This window comes from Cavia porcellus, unplaced genomic scaffold (assembly GCF_034190915.1).
Source record: "Cavia porcellus strain 051 isolate PalLab524CR breed Dunkin Hartley unplaced genomic scaffold, mCavPor4.1 scaffold_5, whole genome shotgun sequence".
NCBI classification, from domain to species: domain Eukaryota; kingdom Metazoa; phylum Chordata; class Mammalia; order Rodentia; family Caviidae; genus Cavia; species Cavia porcellus.
This window is the reverse complement of record NW_026947488.1, coordinates 54,362,541-54,379,906: the sequence shown is the minus strand read 5'-3', so window position 1 is coordinate 54,379,906 and position 17,366 is coordinate 54,362,541. Positions and strand designations below refer to the sequence as shown.

Genomic DNA, 17,366 nt, shown 5'->3' with positions numbered 1-17,366 from the left:
TTCTATTGGGATTGCTTTGAATCTGTATAACAGTTTTGGGAGAATAGCCATCTTCATAATGTTTGTTCTTCCTATCCATGAGCAAGGGATGTCTTTCCATTTTCTGAGATCATGCTCAATTTCCTTTTTCAGTGTATTATAATTTTTCACTGTATAAGTCTTTCACTTCTTTCGTAATTCCTAAATATTTCATTTTTTTGCTTGCTAATGTGAACAGTCCAGTTTCTCTTATTTCCCTCTCTGTGATTTTGTTGTTCGTGTATAGGAATGCTATTGATTTCTGAGTATTGATTTTGTATCCAGCCACATTACTGAATTTATTTATTGTATCTAAGAGTCTTTCAATGGAGTTTAGGGGGTCTTCTATGTAGAGTATCATGTCATCTGCAAACAATGACAATTTAACTTCTTCTTTTCCTATCTTTAGCCCTTTTATTTCTCTTTCTTGCCTAATTGCTCTGGCTAGTACTTCCAGTACAATATTAAATAGGAGTGGGGATAAAGGACATCCTTGTCTTGTGCCTGATTTTAAAGTAAAGGCTTTCAATTTTTGGCCATTTAGTATGATGCTGGATGTTGGTTTGTCATAAATGGCCTTTATTATATTGAGGTAAAGACCATCCATTCCAATTTTCTGTAAAGTTCTTATCATGAATAAATGTTGGACCTTATTGAAGGCTTTTTCTGCATCTATAGAAATGATCATGTGATTCTTATTTTTGGCTTTATTGATATGGTGGATTACATTTATTGATTTGCATATGTTGAACCATCCTTGGATTCCTGGGATGAATCCCACTTGGTCATGCTGTATAATCTTCTTGATGATTTGCTGCATCCTATTTACCAATATTTTATTGAGGATTTTTGCATCTGTATTCATTAGGGAGATCGGTCTATAGTTCTCTTTTTTAGTTGGGTCTTCTCAGGTTTTGGTACTAGAGTAATATTTGCTTCCAGGAATGACTTAGGAAGGATTGCTTCCCTTTCAATTTCATTGAATAGTTTGAGAAGTGTCGGCATTAGGTCTTCCTTGTATTTCTTGTAGAATTCTGCAGTGAATCCATCTGGGCCTGGGCTCCTCTTGGTGGGTAAGGACTTAATTACATTTTCAATTTCATTAACAGAGATTGGGTTATTCAACAGTTTTGCATCCTCTTGATCTAGCTTTGGTACTTCATATGCTTCTAAGAATCTGTCTATTTCTTCTGTGTTATCAAACTTTTGAGTAGAGGTTTTCGAAATAGGTGTTGATGATCTTCTGTATTTCTATTGGGTCTGCAGTGATTTCACCTTTTTCATTTCTTATTGCATGAATTTGAGCTTTTTCTTCCCTTTTTAAAATAAGGTTGGCTAGGGGCTTACCGATTTTATTTATTCTTTCAAAGAACCAACTCTTTGATTCGTTGATTCTTTGTATTGTTTTCTTAGTCTCTACTGCATTGATTTCTGCTCTGAGTTTTATAATTTCCTCTCTTCTTTTGGCTTTGGGCTTCACTTGCTCTTCTTTTTCTAGCTGTTTGAGGTGTAGCATCAAGTTATTTATTTGTATTCGTTCTGTTTTCCTGATGTGGGAACTCAGTGCAATAAATTTTCCTCTGAGGACGGCTTTCATTGCATCCCACAGATTCCGGTAAGTTGTATCTGCATTTTCATTTTCTTTTAGGTATTGTTTAATTTCTTCTTTAATTTCTTCTGTGACCCACTGATTACTCAAGAGTGTGTTACTCAGTTTCCATGTGTTTGCAGGATTTTTGCAGTATCTCTTATCATTAATTTCTAATTTCAGAGCGCTATGATCCGATAACATGCAAGGGATGATTTCAACTCTTTTGCATTTGTTTAAATATGTTCTGTGAGCTAATATATGGTCTATTTTAGAGAATGACCCATGTACTGCTGAGAAGAATGTGTATTCTGATGTTGTTGGGTGAAACATTCTGTATATGTCTATCAAACCCATTTGTTCACAGGTGTGATTCAGTTCTGTTATTTCTTTGCTCATTTTCTGTCTGGTTGATCTGTCCCTTGGTGTCAATGGCGTATTAAGGTCTCCTGTTACAATTGTGTTACTGATAATTTGAGTTTTCATTTCTGTTAATAATTGTTTTATATAACTGGGTGCTCTGGAGCTTGGTGCGTATAAATTTAAGATAGTTATCTCTTCTTCTTGGAGTTTTCCCCTTATGAGTATGTAGTGACCTTCTTTGTCCTTTATGGTCATTGTTGGTTTAAAGTTCACGTTGTCTGCAAACAGAATGGCTACTCCTGCCTTTTTTTGGATTCCTGCTGCATGAAGAATTGTTTTCCATCCTTTGAAAGTTGTAAAAACCGCCATTGACTTTCAGTCTGTGAGTATCCTCCTGGGTTACATGGGTTTCCTGTAAACAGCATATGGTTGGATTTTGTTTCTTGATCCATTCTGCTAGTCTGTTTCTTTTGATTGGTGCATTGAGACCATTTACATTAATGGTTATTACTGTTTAATGCTGGTTTATTGTAGGAATGTTATCTCTCTGCTGTTGCATCTTTATCTTTCTGTTCTGTTTAATTATTTGCTTTGCTTAGTGGTTTTTTCCTTTGTGTATCTAAACTGTCTTTCAATATTTTTTGCAGGGTTGGTTTGGTGTTCATGAAGTTCTTCAGCTGTTCTTTGTCATGGAAGTATCGTATTTCACCATCAATTTTGAATGATAGTTTTGCAGGATATGTCAGTCTAGGTTGGAAATCATTTTGCTTTAGGATCTGGAATTCTTCACTCCATGTTCTTCTTGACTTTATTGTTTTTGATGAGAAGTCTGCTGTGATTCTGATAGGTTTTCCTTTATAAGTGATCTGTCTTTTCTCTCTGACAGCTTTTAATAATCTATTCTTGTGTTGGATTTCTGGGATGGTGATTATTATATGTCTGGGTGTAGTTTTATTTTGGTTATGACTATTTGGAGTTCTATATGCTTCACTGATCCTGATGTTGGTTTCTGATCTCATGCTTGGGAAATTTTCAGCTACTACTTCTCTAAATATCCTCTTGACATCCTTTATGTTGTCTCCTTCTTTTTCATTAATCCCTATCATTCTTATGTTATTCTTTGCATCGTCTTGCAGTTGTTGAATTGTTGTTTCCTGATTCCTTGTTATTTTTAAAAGATCTTTCCTTTCCTGTTCACTAGCTGCAATCCTGTCTTCAAGGTCTGAAATTCTATCTTCACTTTCATTAAGGCGGTTTTTACAACTTTCAGTGGAGTTTTTTATTTCCTGTATATCTCTGTGCATCTGCATTATGTATTCTGTTTGTTTCTTATATTGCTCGTATAGGGATTCTATCTTTTTGTTTAGTTCCTCCAATTTTTTATCTGTGTTTTCTTTAGATATATTCAGAATCTCTTTCATTTCTTTTATCATTTCTTCTTTTATCTGGGAGATTATTTCCAGTTTGAATTTCTTTAAAGCTTCCTGGAGTTGCTTGTCAATTTCAGTAGCTATTGTGTCCAATATTTGAGGCGGATGGCATACATTTTCTTCTATATACATTGCTCCTAGGGTTTCTTGAGATGGGCTGGAGGTTTGAGGTTGTAATTTGTTCTTTCGTTTTGTCATTTTCCTATATTTCTGTGTTTCAAGTGTTATTTGAAAGCTTCCTCAGGATCTGTTGAAAATCCCCTTCTATGTTTGCAGCTACTGAGACTCTGGCACCACGCTATCCCAAGCCACTGGGCCTGCAGAACCAATGGCCCTCCTCTGCCTGCTCAGAACTCCGCAGTTCCAGACAAGCTGGGCCTCAGGGACACTGTGCACCCACCTGCCCCTTGGAAGCTCCACAGCTCTCCAATCACAGCCGGGTTAGGGTACTGACCACAGGCCGCGCTGCCCCAGGAACCTGCGATCCCTCCCTGCCTGCAGAGATATCCACAGTCCTCCAGACATACAGAGAGGCCGATGCAGGCACCCCAGATCCGCCCAGCCCCTCCTCTGCACACGGATGGCTAGGCGAGGCAGCAAAACAGGCTGGGCTCTGGGGATAGTGTGGGCCCGCCCACCCGTGCGAAGCTCAGCAGTTCTCCAAGTGCAGCCGGGATGGGGAGGCAGATGTAGAGGCCTCAAACCCACTACTCCACTTCACTGCACCTGGAAGCCTGGATGTTCCGAAACAGTCTGAGATTTAGGCAGAGTGTGCTGAGCACTCACCACAGGCCAAGCGGTTCCTCAGGAACTTGCGATCCCTCCCTGCTTGCAGAGATATGTACAGTCCTCCAAACACACGGAGAGGCTGATGCAGGCACCCCAGATCCGCCCAGCCCCTCCTCTGCACACCGATGGCTAGGCGCGGCAGCAAAACAGGCTGGGCTCCAGGGATAGTGTGGGCCCGCCCACCCGTCAGAAGCTCAGCAGTTCTCCAAGTGCAGCCGGGATGGGTAGGCAGATGTAGAGGCCTCAAACCCACTACTCCACTTCAGTGCCTGGAAGGGTGGAGGGTCCGGAACAGTCTGAGATTTGGGCAGAGTGTGCTGAGCACTCACCACAGGCCGTGGTGCCTCAGGAACTTGCGATCCCTCCCTGCTTGCAGAGATATCCACAGTCCTTCAAACACACGGAGAGGCCGATGCAGGCACCCCAGATCTGCCCAGCCCCTCCTCTGCCTCTTCATGTATTTATTTGCTATTTGTATATTTTCATCTGAGAACTGTGTGTTTATCTCAGATGCTCATTTTTGAAGAGAGTATTTAAATTTGGGGGGGGGGCTGATGTTTTTCAGTTCTTTATATGTTCTGGATATAAGTCCTTTGTCTGAGGGGTTGCTGGCTAAATTTTTTCCCATTCTGTGGGTTTTCTTTTCACTCTGTTGATTTCCTTTGAAGTGCAGAAACATTTTAATAATATGAGATCCCAGTTGTTGATTCTTTGAAGTGTTTCCTGTGAAATTCGCCCTTTGTTCATAAATTCTCTGCCTACCCTTATGTCTCTAAGACTTCTACTTACCTTGTCTTCCAGTAGATGTAGTGTTTCTGTTTTAATATTTAGGTCTTTGATCCATTTAGACTTTAGTCTTGTCTGCACTAAGGTTTTATCAGGCCATTTCTTTTTTTTTTTTTTTTATCAAACTTGAGTTTACAAGCCTCCCTAATCAAACCAATAAGCCTCCATCCAATTGTTCATCTCTCACAGGAAGTGTGTTCTAGGTCTAACCCCTCTTATTCTAGTATGGTAAGTAATGGAAACCTTTATTACTCGATTCGATGTATTTTACTACTTTTAATCCCATTTTTTCTTTTTACTTTCAGAATCATGACTTTTTAGGAAGTGTCCAGCAATAGCTGGAGGGTCCCAGCTTTCAAACTCTACAAGAGGAGCTGGCACAGATTTTTTGTGGACTGCCAGAAACTCACAAATTGCTCTACCTATGGCCTGAAGATGTGGCTCAATTTTGGGTTTACCACTTGAGATATAATCCTGTGTATTCCTGCTCTCAACATGCCTGACTTAACTCTATTTCAGATCATTTTGCAGTTGGTTCTTGTTTGTTGTAGGACTCCATTCCTGCTTGACCAAATGCACTGACAAAATTATCCATTTTCTGAGCCAGGCATGGTAGCATACACCTATAATCCCAGCACTCAGGAGGCTAAGGCAGGAGGACCATTGCAAACTCAAGACCAGCCAGAGCTACAAAGTGAGCTCAAAGCCAGCCAGAACTGCACAGTAAGACCCTGTCTCAAAAAGACAACATTACTCATTTTCTGCATCAGGTTTTGGTAAACGGGCTTGGTATTCCCATTAGTCAGGTAATCTCTGCAGAAGCAGTTAGGTCCTAGCTTTTCAGCTGCTCCTGGCCAAGGAAGGCCACCCGCCCCCTAGACTCATCTAGGCTTTAAAAATATTTTCTCAACCAAGAATGTTTGTCCCTCAGCTCTTAAAACTCATTTTGGCTCAGAAGCTGCCTCTCTAGGGAGGCTTTTCCTAATTCTGGTAATTAAAAGTATCCCCTTCTCTTCAGCTGGTTTATCGTATAATCTTCATGTCCTACATATCATTCATTGTTTTTTCATTAATTTTATATATTTATCTGTTTTGCATATTTATTATCTATCTTAACCCACTTGAATAGAAGTGCTATGAAGCCTTAGCCTTTTTTGCTAGGGACCCTGTTGGACTGGAAGGAGCCAAAACAGTGTCTGTGATGTGTAAATAGTATCATGAAATATTGGCTAAATACCTGATTCTCAGGAAACTTCTATGGGTCTTTCTATAGTATTCTTAAGCAATTAATTCATGAATCAACATCTTTTATATTTAACTCACCTTTTATCTCTCCTCTCTTATGCTAGCATGTGACAGGTGCTGGGATGATGAGAACAGAGCTCAGAATCTGTTCTACTCTATACCTGGATTTATGCCTGCCTCCATTTAGAACACTGGGGACGTGTCCTTGATGGGCTGGTTTTATTCAGCTTTACGTTGTAGCACCCAAAAAAATGGTGACTTCACTAGATATTTGCATAAAGTAAGGCAGAAATGAGACTTGTAACCTCAGACTTTTATAGAAAGTGTAGAGAAGAGGCGGAGTATACAGAAATCTATAATTTGATTTTGCCCCTTCAATTCGATGATGCTTGAGAAAATATATGCTATGCCTATTACTAGGTGAACAAGAAGAACAAATCACAGGCCCTGTACTTAATGTAGATGGTGTGATATTAAAAGAAGACAAAAGAAAAAGCAGAACAACTACTTCTCTTGTGCTCTGGAAAAGGTAAAGAAAACATGATTTAAAAAAAAAAAAAAAAAGAATTCAAGTACAAGAAAACACAAGGACCAAAAAAGAAAGTATGGTGTTCTTTAAGTAAGTTTCCAGAAGTCACAAAGCTTTCTGGAAAACATTTGAGCAAAACAAGGCTTCACAATACAGATATGGTAACCTACATCAGAAGCAGTAGCTATGAAAAGAAGTCAGGGCAGTGGACTTAACTCACAACGAGGGCAGACCTTTGTCAGCTGGAACTACATAACAATTCAAGCAGGTTTGTACTGTCAGGAAACCTGTTCAGGCAGGGTGATGACAATGATCAAGACTATGGAAGGATTCCAGGTCTTTCCTAAGGTCATGCTTTTAAAATTATCTTGTTCTCAACATATTCACATACAATGAATGAATACTCTCACTGCTATCTTTCTCTTTTTTAGAAAATAACTCACAACAATGTTTAGTAACCACCAAATAAGGAAATAATGTTGGAAAAGCTTAACTCTAATCAATGTTGCTACCAGTACTGGCTTCGAGTTAACCATAGTTTAGCTAATAGAAGAGGGGACTGATACTATTGGTAAAATTCAGGTGGTGACGATAGCCAGGAGCCACGTGCACATCATTTTTAATTCCATAATTAAGATAAATTATCAGGCATATAGGTCTTCAAGGGCACAACTGAGGTGAGGAAAAGAGAATTAGGTAGATCAAGGCAGTGATTCTTAAAAACAGCAGTGTACTGGGGTGTCTGCACTTATCTGGAATACCATCTCACTGAGATTACTTACAAATAACTGCAGTAGGGGCTCTCTTATCTATAAGCTCAGTACATTACCCGCATGGCTTCCTGAATGTGGTCCTGCCGAATCAGTTCTGCTGAGCAATCCATATACCACTTCAAACAGCGAATGAGCTCCCTGGGAAAGAGAACAGTTATAGAAAACCCATTTTAATCCAAAGGTAATACAGCCTGAAAAGTTTAACTAATTAAATAGGAAATTCAGCAATAGTCAAAAAGGAAACAATATTCTGCTGATAAAATACAACAGAATGATGGATTATAGTTGTGCAATTTCATTATCATGTGAGACAGATATTCTTTGTAATTTTAAAGAACTGTGATTTTAATCAGCAGTTATAATCACTCTTTCCGGCTCCTCCTTCCTAAGGATTTGGATCAGATGTATATAATTTGTTTTTCTTTAATTGTCGTGTCTCCTGAACATACTATCAAATAGCAGACTTTGACTGAAAGGTTATAATCCTTTGCACCATCTCATCCCATCTACCTCACTTCTTGAAGCCTAAATCACCTTTGAAGAATGAGATTAGTAGGTCAGAAGGTCTACACATTTACAAGAGACCACAGAGGTCAAGAATACAGATTATACCTTAGTTCTGTTCTACCATCTTGTTTTGAAGGCCTATGTTGTCATTGTTTTGGGCTCTTTGCTTCTGTTATTTATTTGTATTTTTTGTTTCTTGTTTTTCTAGTTATCTGTTTTGTTTTGTTCTTCCCTCTAATACTGAAAGGATAGAGATACATTTATTGGCTTATATATGCCTAGAACTTTTCCTAAACAGTTTATGAGAACTGACTGTACTATGCATAATGAAATGAACAGCTATTTTGAAGAAAAAGAGACATTATGGTATCCATTGCTGATTCTATATTGTCATGCTGTGAAATCCAGTTAATGCTTTTATTCTTTGTTCATAGTGGTTTTAGCCTGTTTTGTATTGTTTAATTTCAACATACATGAAGACAGCTATTTTGAAAAGAATAAGTGACATTGCAGTAGCCATTGTTGATTTTCCTATTGTCTGGTTTTGAAGGCCTGTAATGCCTTCATTACTCTGTTCTTAACAGTTTTATACTTTTTTAAAATGAATTCATTGTGTGTGAAGATATAGACAACTATTTAGAACAAGAGACATTATAGTAGCCACTGTAGATTTCCCGTTTTCTTGCTTTGAAATCTGTGTCACATTGTTTTCTTCTGATCTGCTTTATTCTGTTTTGTTATGGTTTGTTTTACCCTCTTTAAAAAAAAAAGAGTATAGGTTGTAGTCACATCTGGGACCATCAATATCTAGCTCTGAAACCTTGGGCAATTTATTTAATCTCTCTGCGTCCTATTCTTTTCATTTAAAATATGGTATGATTAACCTACACCTTAAAGTTACATGAAACACTAACAGGGTGACACATAAAGTCCACAGTACAGTGTATACGCTCTAAAGTGACATCAAAATACCAAAACTTCATGATTCTTCAGCCTTGCCACTGTTGGTTTTGTTTCAAAATTTGTAGTAGGACTGGGCAGCTCAGTGGCACAGCATCTGCCTGGCAAATGCAAGGTCCCAGGTTCAATTCCTGGGGGGAAAAATAATGCTAAGTTCATAGAAGAAAATGGTGACTTCTTATTGCTTTAACAATGTTAGGTTACTTCTTTTCTCACATTTGTTTACTAATCATTTTGTTTACTGTCTTTTTATTTTTTTGACATTTATTTCTGGGCTCTATATTTAGCTATTCAATAGGTTTCTTATGGAAAAAGCAAGACTTATTTTTAATAGCTTTGCTATCATTCCTTAGAAGGGAAAGTGTGGCAACTAGTTTAAAATATCAGCTGACAACCCAGAGCTAGTATCATATTTAATAATGAAAGACTGAAATCTTTCCTTTTTAGATTAGAAAAAAGACAATGATACTGCTTTTGCCACTGCTTTTCAATCTATACTAGAAGTTTGACCCAGAGAAATTAGACAAGAAAAACAGAAGGCATACAAACTGCAAAAAGAAGAATTAAAATTTCTCATTTTTAGAAGACATGATCTCATATGTATGAAGCACTAAAGATTTAGAACAAAACTGTTGAACTAATAAATGAATTTAAAAGAAGTATACAAATTCAAAACAGACTAACCAAGAAAAATAGAAGACCTAAATAAAATTAAAGATGAAAAAGGAGATGACAATACCACCAAGACCACAAAAATATACAAGATTGTAAGAAAATACTTATGAACAGTAAAATCTAGAAAACTCAGAAGAAATGGATACATTTCTGAATGCATACATATAAAGTGAATCAAGAAATAAAAAATCTAAACTGAGTGATAATGAGTAATGAGACCAAAATAGTAACTAAAAATCTGTCTAAAAATGTCTAGCACTTGATGGTTTAACAGAGAAATTTGCTAAAACATTTATAGAAAAATTTCAAGTCCTTGTAAACTATCTAAAAAACTGACATGGAAGGAACTTTGCCAAACTTTTTTTTTTTTTTTTTTTTTTTTTTTTTAAATAAGACCAGCATTACCCTAGACGGCAGGGGGAGAGAACCAGATCTTACCAGGAGGTGATTCCTGCCTGAAAACCAGCACCGTGTGTGGGCTGCTGCCAGAGTTGGGACAGCCACACCCAAGCCTCTCTCCATGAGTCTGCACCATTCAAGAACTGCGGAGGGAGAGAACAAGGCCTCTCCAGGAAGCAACCCCTGCCTGGAAACCATATCATTGTCATTGTTTTGTTGGGTTGGGTTTTATTCTCTTTTGTTTTGTTTGATTATGTTAAATATGATGGCATAAACAGCTTTTTCAAAGATAGCAAGATATATTACGGTAGCCATTCTGGATTTACTACTGGCTTGTTTTGAAGTCCTTTATTGCCTTCATTGTTTTGTCTTTATTGTATCTATTCTATTCTGTTCTGTTGGATTTTTACTGTGCCCAAAGGTATCTGCAGCTATTTTGAAGACAACAAAAGGCATTACGGTAACTATTGTTGATTTCATAAGATCTTGAAGTCTTGTATCACTTATACTGGCTTATTTTGATTGGTTTTATTTTCCTTGGTTTTATCCTCCTTAAAAAAAAAAAAAAGATCAGCATTATCCTCATACCACAGTCAGACAAAAATACAACACACAAAAAACTATAGACCCATATTTCTGATGAACACAGACACAAAAATTCTCAGTAACATATAGCAAACAACATAGTAAAAACAGCATACCACAATCAGGAGGAATTCATTCAAGAAGTGAAAAAATGGTTCAAAATATGCAAATCAATAAATGTAATATAATACATCAACAAAATGAAGCACCAAAACCAAAAGATCATAAAAATGGAAAGATGCCCTGTGTTTATAGATTTAAAGAATCCACATCATTAAGATGATCATACTATTCAAGGTAATCTATAAATTCAATGCATTTTCCATCTAAATACCAAAGTCTTTCTTCACAGAAACAGAAAAAAATTCCTAAGATTCATACAGAACCACAAAAGATCCAGAATAGCCAAAGTGATTTTTGGAGGGGAAAGGTTGTGGGGGTGGGAAAGACACATCACAATGCCAGAATCAAGACGTATTATAAAGATATAGTTATTTAAACAGTACGGTACTTGCATAAAAAGTTATATAGCCCAATGGAATAGACTACAGATGCCAGCAATTACTCTAAATTCATATAGTCAACTTTTTCTGTATTAGGAATCAAACCGAGGGGCTATCACTGATCTACATCTCCAGCCCTTTTCATTTTTATTTCAAGATGATTTTGCTAAATTGCTAAAATTTGCTAAGGTAAGACAAGATTTTGCTAAGTTCCAGACTGGTCTTGAACTTGTGATCCTCCTGCTTCAGTCTTTCATGTAAACTGGAATTACAGGCATATATCACTGTATCCCAGCAAGTCAACCAATTTTTAATAGAAGTGCCAGAGACATACAGTGAAGAAAACAAAGTCTCTTCAGGAAATAGTGTATTGATTAGCTTCCTGTTGTTGGAACAAAGTACCTAATATACACAATTTGAATGAGGAGAGGTTTATTTTGGCTCATGGCTGCAGGAGGTTTCAGTCCATGGTCAGTTGATTCCAAAGCAGAAAATCATGGTGGAAGGGCACCGTGGAACAAAGTTGCTCAAGGCATGGTGGTTGGGAAGCAGAGCTCCAAAGAAAGCCAGAGAAATATACCAAAAACATCCCCAGTGACCTACCTCCAAATGGACTCTATTTCCTAATAGCACATTCACTTATGAATATCAGTGGAGTAATTCACTGATTAATATAATTCCCCCATGATTAAACCGCCTCTTCTGGCATCCTTAAACAAGTAAAGTTGACAAGTAAGATTAACTGGCACAAATGGTAAGGTAAAACTCAATATGCAAAAGAATGAAATCAGATCCTTTTCTCTCATTGTGAGAGTCGACCCCCCTGCTACAACCCCCTCCCCAGGGCGGGGAATGAAAGGGTTAACTCCCTAACTCCCCAGAGCGGGGAATGAAAGGGTTAACTCCCTAACTCCCCAGAGCGGGGAATGAAAGGGTTAACTCCCTAACTCCCCAGAGCAGGGAATGAAAGGGTTGACTCCCTAACTCCCCGGAGCTCTCAGAACAGAGCAGTAAAGAGTGCTTCACTCCCTAAACCTTTCCCAGGAGATAGTCAGAGCAGGGCCAAAAGGAATGTCTCTGCTAGTCATTAACCACTAAATGCTCTGTTCTCTATAAAGATAGAGATAAGCAAAAAAATGTACTGTATAAACAGGACCAGGGAGCACCTGGCACTCTAAGGTCAACCCAAGACCCTCGGTCTCCATGGTTACTCAGCCCCAAACCCTCAAATCAGCATTAGCCAGGTCCTGCGCCGCTCAAAATTAACCAATGCGATTTGCTTCTGTAAACTTACTTGCCTCCTACATGTACCTTTAAAAACCCTACACAAATTCCCCTCGGGGCCCCTCTGCACTTGTTTGCCTGAGGGACCCCATGCGCATGGAAATAAACTTTTTTCCCTCACCAAGAATTGAGTCCTTGGGGTCTCTTTCCCTGCGGCGTCGGCCCTAACATCTTGGAGGTTCCACCGAGATAGCACGTCTCACGGGAGGTGACCTCAACGGCTCTGCGGTGGGTGAGTACGACCGGTCGCTTCTTATTTTTACTCTGAGGATCAATCTACCGGTATTTTATGCCCCGAGTCAACCGGGCAATTTTTGTTACCTGTTTTTGTTATCTGTTCTCTGTTCTCTGGTGACCGGGGGACGCCCCACACGGTTTTCCGTGACTCACCGTCTGCGATAGGATTTTCCTATCGGTTTGGGGCCCAATCTGTGGTCCGTCAGGGCCAATTCGGAGACACCCTCTGAGGTGACTCGTTTGGGGAATTTCATTCCCAATCTGTGGTCCGTCTGGGCCAATCTGGGGAATTTCATTCCCAATCTGTGGTCCGTCTGGGCCAATCTGGGGAATTTCATTCCCAATCTGTGGTCCATCCGGGCCAATCTGGAGGCACCCCCTAAGGTGACTCGTTTGATGTGAAACTAATGCGTGAGAGTGAGGTGGCCGGCCTGTTTGTCCTGTATGTTGTGACTGTTGTGAACGGTTATTTGTTGTGTCGCGTGTACGCTAACCACTCTTTGTCTTCAGAACATCATGGGCCAGACGACATCGTCCCCATTGTCCCTCAGCCTCAACCATTGGTCGGAGGCTCGAGAGAGGGCTCACAATCTCTCCTTACAGGTTAAAAAAGTAAATGGCAGACTTTCTGCTCGTCTGAGTGGCCCACATTCTCTGTGGATTGGCTACCGGAGGGGACTTTCCACCTTCCCCTCATCTTAGCAGTTAAGAACATCATCTTCTGCCCTGGACGAGAGGGCCACCCCGACCGGATCGCCTACATCTTGGTATGACAAGACCTCAGGGAGGAGCCCCCACCGTGGGTAAAACCCTTCCTTCCTCCGCCCTCTCCTTGGTTGCCTGTTTAAACTTGTTACTAACTTAGGGGCTTCTTGCCCATTTCTGTTGTAGGATCCATATGGCTTATTAGATTCAAGGTTCATGATAAGAAAAATTATTTCCTTTAGCTGACCAAACTATGCAAGAAGCTCCCTTTGTTTGTGTCTTTAATGTTGTGGCACCTTGTTTAATATGTAAGACTTCAATTGATTGCTTGCAACCTCGGCATGCCTTTTAAAAGGAGTATTTTTTCTCTCTGGTGAAAATGTAAACATGTGCACATATATATGTATATCTATGGTTGTTAAGAGTCATGTCAACTTTGCCAAGTAAAAACCAGGTGGTACTATATTTGAGCCAGTTAAAAGGTTACAGTTTTGTTTTTAAAATACAACATTTTTATGTGGTAAAAAGACATAAAATAAGTATGTTTTGGGCTACTAGAAGGTGACTTCAAGGGTTTTGTTGAGAGTTTTGATGTTGTCTGAGAAGTGAGAAAAAAAGGTAATTGACTGGTAATAGTAAAAAGAGGGACAAAGAGAGTGGTCTTCAAGTAAAGGTGTCTGGCTATGCCAGAATGTAAAAAAAGATTAAAGCTTAGTTTGAGAGGTATTATTGTAAGTTGTAAAAGGCTCAAGAGGATGTGAATTTTATTTGTCTTGGTTTATAGTACTACAAATAACAGGTTTGACAAAAAGTAAATGTGTTCAGAATTTGACAGTATTAGATCAGTTTTGGTAAAAGTATACATAAGATTGTACTTTGCTGCAAAATGTTTTCATTAAAATGAGATTATAGGTGATATTAAAAATAAGATACAAGTTCTTACATGCGCTGTAAACATCTGGGAGATTATACAGCACAATTTTGTTACCTATAAAAAAGCCCTTTTTGTTAAAAATATAATTTTAATAAAATAATGGCCTGTCACGTGACACCCTTGGACAAAAAAACAGTGTGCCATCCAGATGAAGCCGGCTCTCTGATCCGGAATGCCAAAACCATGTTCTCCTTTTGTGCCACCCTGACTGGACATCCAGAGGTAAGGAGGTTTCCCAATATTGCCAGTTGTTCTCTTTGTAACTCAGTCGGCCCCACATGTTAGACAAAAATTACAAAGGTTTGAAAGGTTTAAAAAATGCCCCTCAGCCAGTTAATAGAGATAGCACAAAAAGGTCTTTGAAAACTAAAAAATTTACAAAAAGATAGCCAAGATGTTAAAATTGCTCTAAAAAAAAAAAAAAAAAAACTTTTAAAAAACAGACGAGAGTTTCTGGGGGCAGTTGGATACTGTAGGCTAAATTTTACTAAAAAGCTTGCCTCTATATGACTGACTCCCATAAGGGAGAAACTCAAAATTCGCTGAACTGGACTGATAAATGTAAACAGGCCTTCCAACAGCTCAAGCGGGCCTTGACAGAGGCCCCAGCCCTGGGACTCCCTGACGTTACCAAGCCTTTCATCTTGTTCATAGATAAACTCAGGGACATTGCCAAAAGAGTCCTAACTCAGGACATTGGCCCTTAAAAGAGGCCTATAGCCTACCTCTCCAAAGACTTGATCCAGTAACAGGAGTATGGCCCCCTGCCTAAGAATACTAGCTACTGTGACAATGTTACTTAAGGAGACAAAAAAACTCGCTTTGGGCAAGTGATTTCTGTGGTAACCTCTCACAGTTTAGAGACTCTTATCAAAACCCCTCCTAAAAAAAGGCTCTCAAATGCCAGAATTCTACTGTCAAGCCCTGCTTCTAGACCCAGAGTTAATGATATTCAAGACTTCTTCAGCTTTAAACCCAGCCACCCTTATGCCTGATGATGATCCGGAGGAACAAAGGACACCTCTCCATGAGTGTGCTGACATCCTCGAACTGCAGCAGAACCTACAGGCTGATCTTACTGACCAGCTTTTGGGAAATGCCAACAACTGTTCGATGAAAACAGCTTCATCCAAAACGACAAACGAGTGGCCGGGGCAGCAGTGACCACCGAAAAGGAGGTACTCTGGGTTAAGCGGGTAGAGCCTGGCACTTCTGCCCAAAAGGCGGAGCTTATTGCTTTGACTAAAAGGCTAAAACTAGCCACAAAAAAGAGGGTAAACATTTTTTTACTGAAGACATCCCTTTGCTACTGTACATATACGGGGAAGCCATCTAAAAATGCTCCACAGATTCTAGATTTGCTGGCAGCTGTCTGGCTGCCTCAATGGGTTGCTATTCCTTACAAGGCTCACCCAACCAGAGATAAAAAATAACAACCACATCAGAGGGGTCAACCAAGAAAGTAACTGCTCTGATACTAGTCCTCTGACCTTGTCAGAACTAGTCTACACACAAAAAAAAAAGACCTACAGTTGACATCTCAACTTGGAATAAAGTCTCCCACCCCAAGGGGCTAATACCAGTTACCTGATAAACAAGTACTGTTACTGGAGGCACTAGGGTGGGAGCTGTTTCACCTTACAGAATTGTTCAGAACTCAGTATTTTATTCCAAAACTCTACAAACTGACCACCTCTTCGAGCTCCAGATGCCCACAGTGTTTGTTAGTCAACTCAGCCAAGAGCTCTGCGTTAGAGACCACCCGACATCAAAAAATTGTTCCAGGAGAACATTAAAAAATAAACTTCATGGACATGGTAAAACTTAATTTACAGGGACACTGCTATCTCTTGGTATTAATAAACATTTTTACTGGCTAGGTAGAGGCTTTCCCTACTAAGTCTGAGTCAGCCTTAGTGGTAGTTAAAAGGCTATTACATGAGATCATACCTTGATTTGGCCTCCCACTATCAATGGGGTCCGATAATGGCCTGGCTTTCATAGCCCGAGTCACCCAAAAGTTAGCCCAGACATTAAAGATTAATTAAAACTCCACTGTGCCTATCAGCCACAAAGCTCAGGGCAAGTAAAACGTATAAACCAAAGTCTCAAGGACATTTTAGCTAAGCTGTCTTCAAAAACTGGCAATAATTGGATGAGCCTTCTTCCCTTTGCACTGTTAAGAACTAGATATACCCCATATGTTTCCAAAATTTCCCCCTTTAAAGCCATGTTTGGGAGGCCCCCGCCATTGGTTCCAAGATTGTCAAAAGACAAATTAGCTGAAATTACTAATCAAGATCTTAAGTCCCTACAGACACTCCAACCTGTGTTGGCCTGGATCCACCAGCTGTTTAGACAAAAACACTTGGACCTGCCTTCAGAGACCAAGGCCTCAAGGACTCCAGTCTTGGTTCGATGTCACCACCGTGACTCCCTTAAACCCCGCTGAAAAAGACCTTTCACCGTGGTGCTCAGTACCCCCACTGCCATCAAGATAGCAGGAAAAACTGCGCGGATTCACTACACTCATATAAAGCCACTGGAAACAGCAGACAACGAGGGACATACTCAGTGGACTACACAATAGACTGGTAACCCTTAAAGTTAAAAATTGACTAACTGTTTTAGCTTGCTTGTTTTGATTTTAATAACATTAATGCCGACCTTACATGGCGGCTTTGGTCCCCCTGTAAGCAAAAAAAAAAACCAATTGTTAAAGATCTTTTGTTTTAAAAAAAAGGGGGGTCTCTGCGCCGCACTTAGAAAAAAATGTTGTTTTTACACTGATCATACTGGGATTGTAAAAGATACAATAAAAAAAAAAGTTGAGAAAAAAAATCAGATCTCAAGAGCCCCCTTCAAATAAAGCCAAAGTGTTCTCTTTCCGAGAATCAATTCTGCCCTATATCCTCCCTTTATTGAGACCCCTGGCCAGATTCATTATAGTCATGGCTATAGCCCCTTGCCTCATTAACCGAGTAACCCGGTTTGTGAGGGCTCAGATCTCTCAGGTAAAAGTTATGGTGCTACGTCAACAATATGACCCCTTACCT

At 39.4% G+C, this 17,366-nt stretch overlaps 1 protein-coding gene across 13 annotated transcripts in view; it reads right to left on the bottom strand.

Moving 5' to 3' along the window:
• Dock3 (dedicator of cytokinesis 3) overlaps positions 1 to 17,366 on the bottom strand; it is a 707,026-nt gene that overhangs the window by 113,934 nt on the left and 575,726 nt on the right. For all 13 annotated transcript variants that reach the window (XM_063248927.1, XM_063248931.1, XM_063248928.1 and 10 more), the window contains one exon: positions 7,578 to 7,659. In XM_063248927.1, the coding sequence (XP_063104997.1) occupies positions 7,578 to 7,659 (82 nt within the window). The remainder of the gene's footprint in view (positions 1 to 7,577; positions 7,660 to 17,366) is intronic.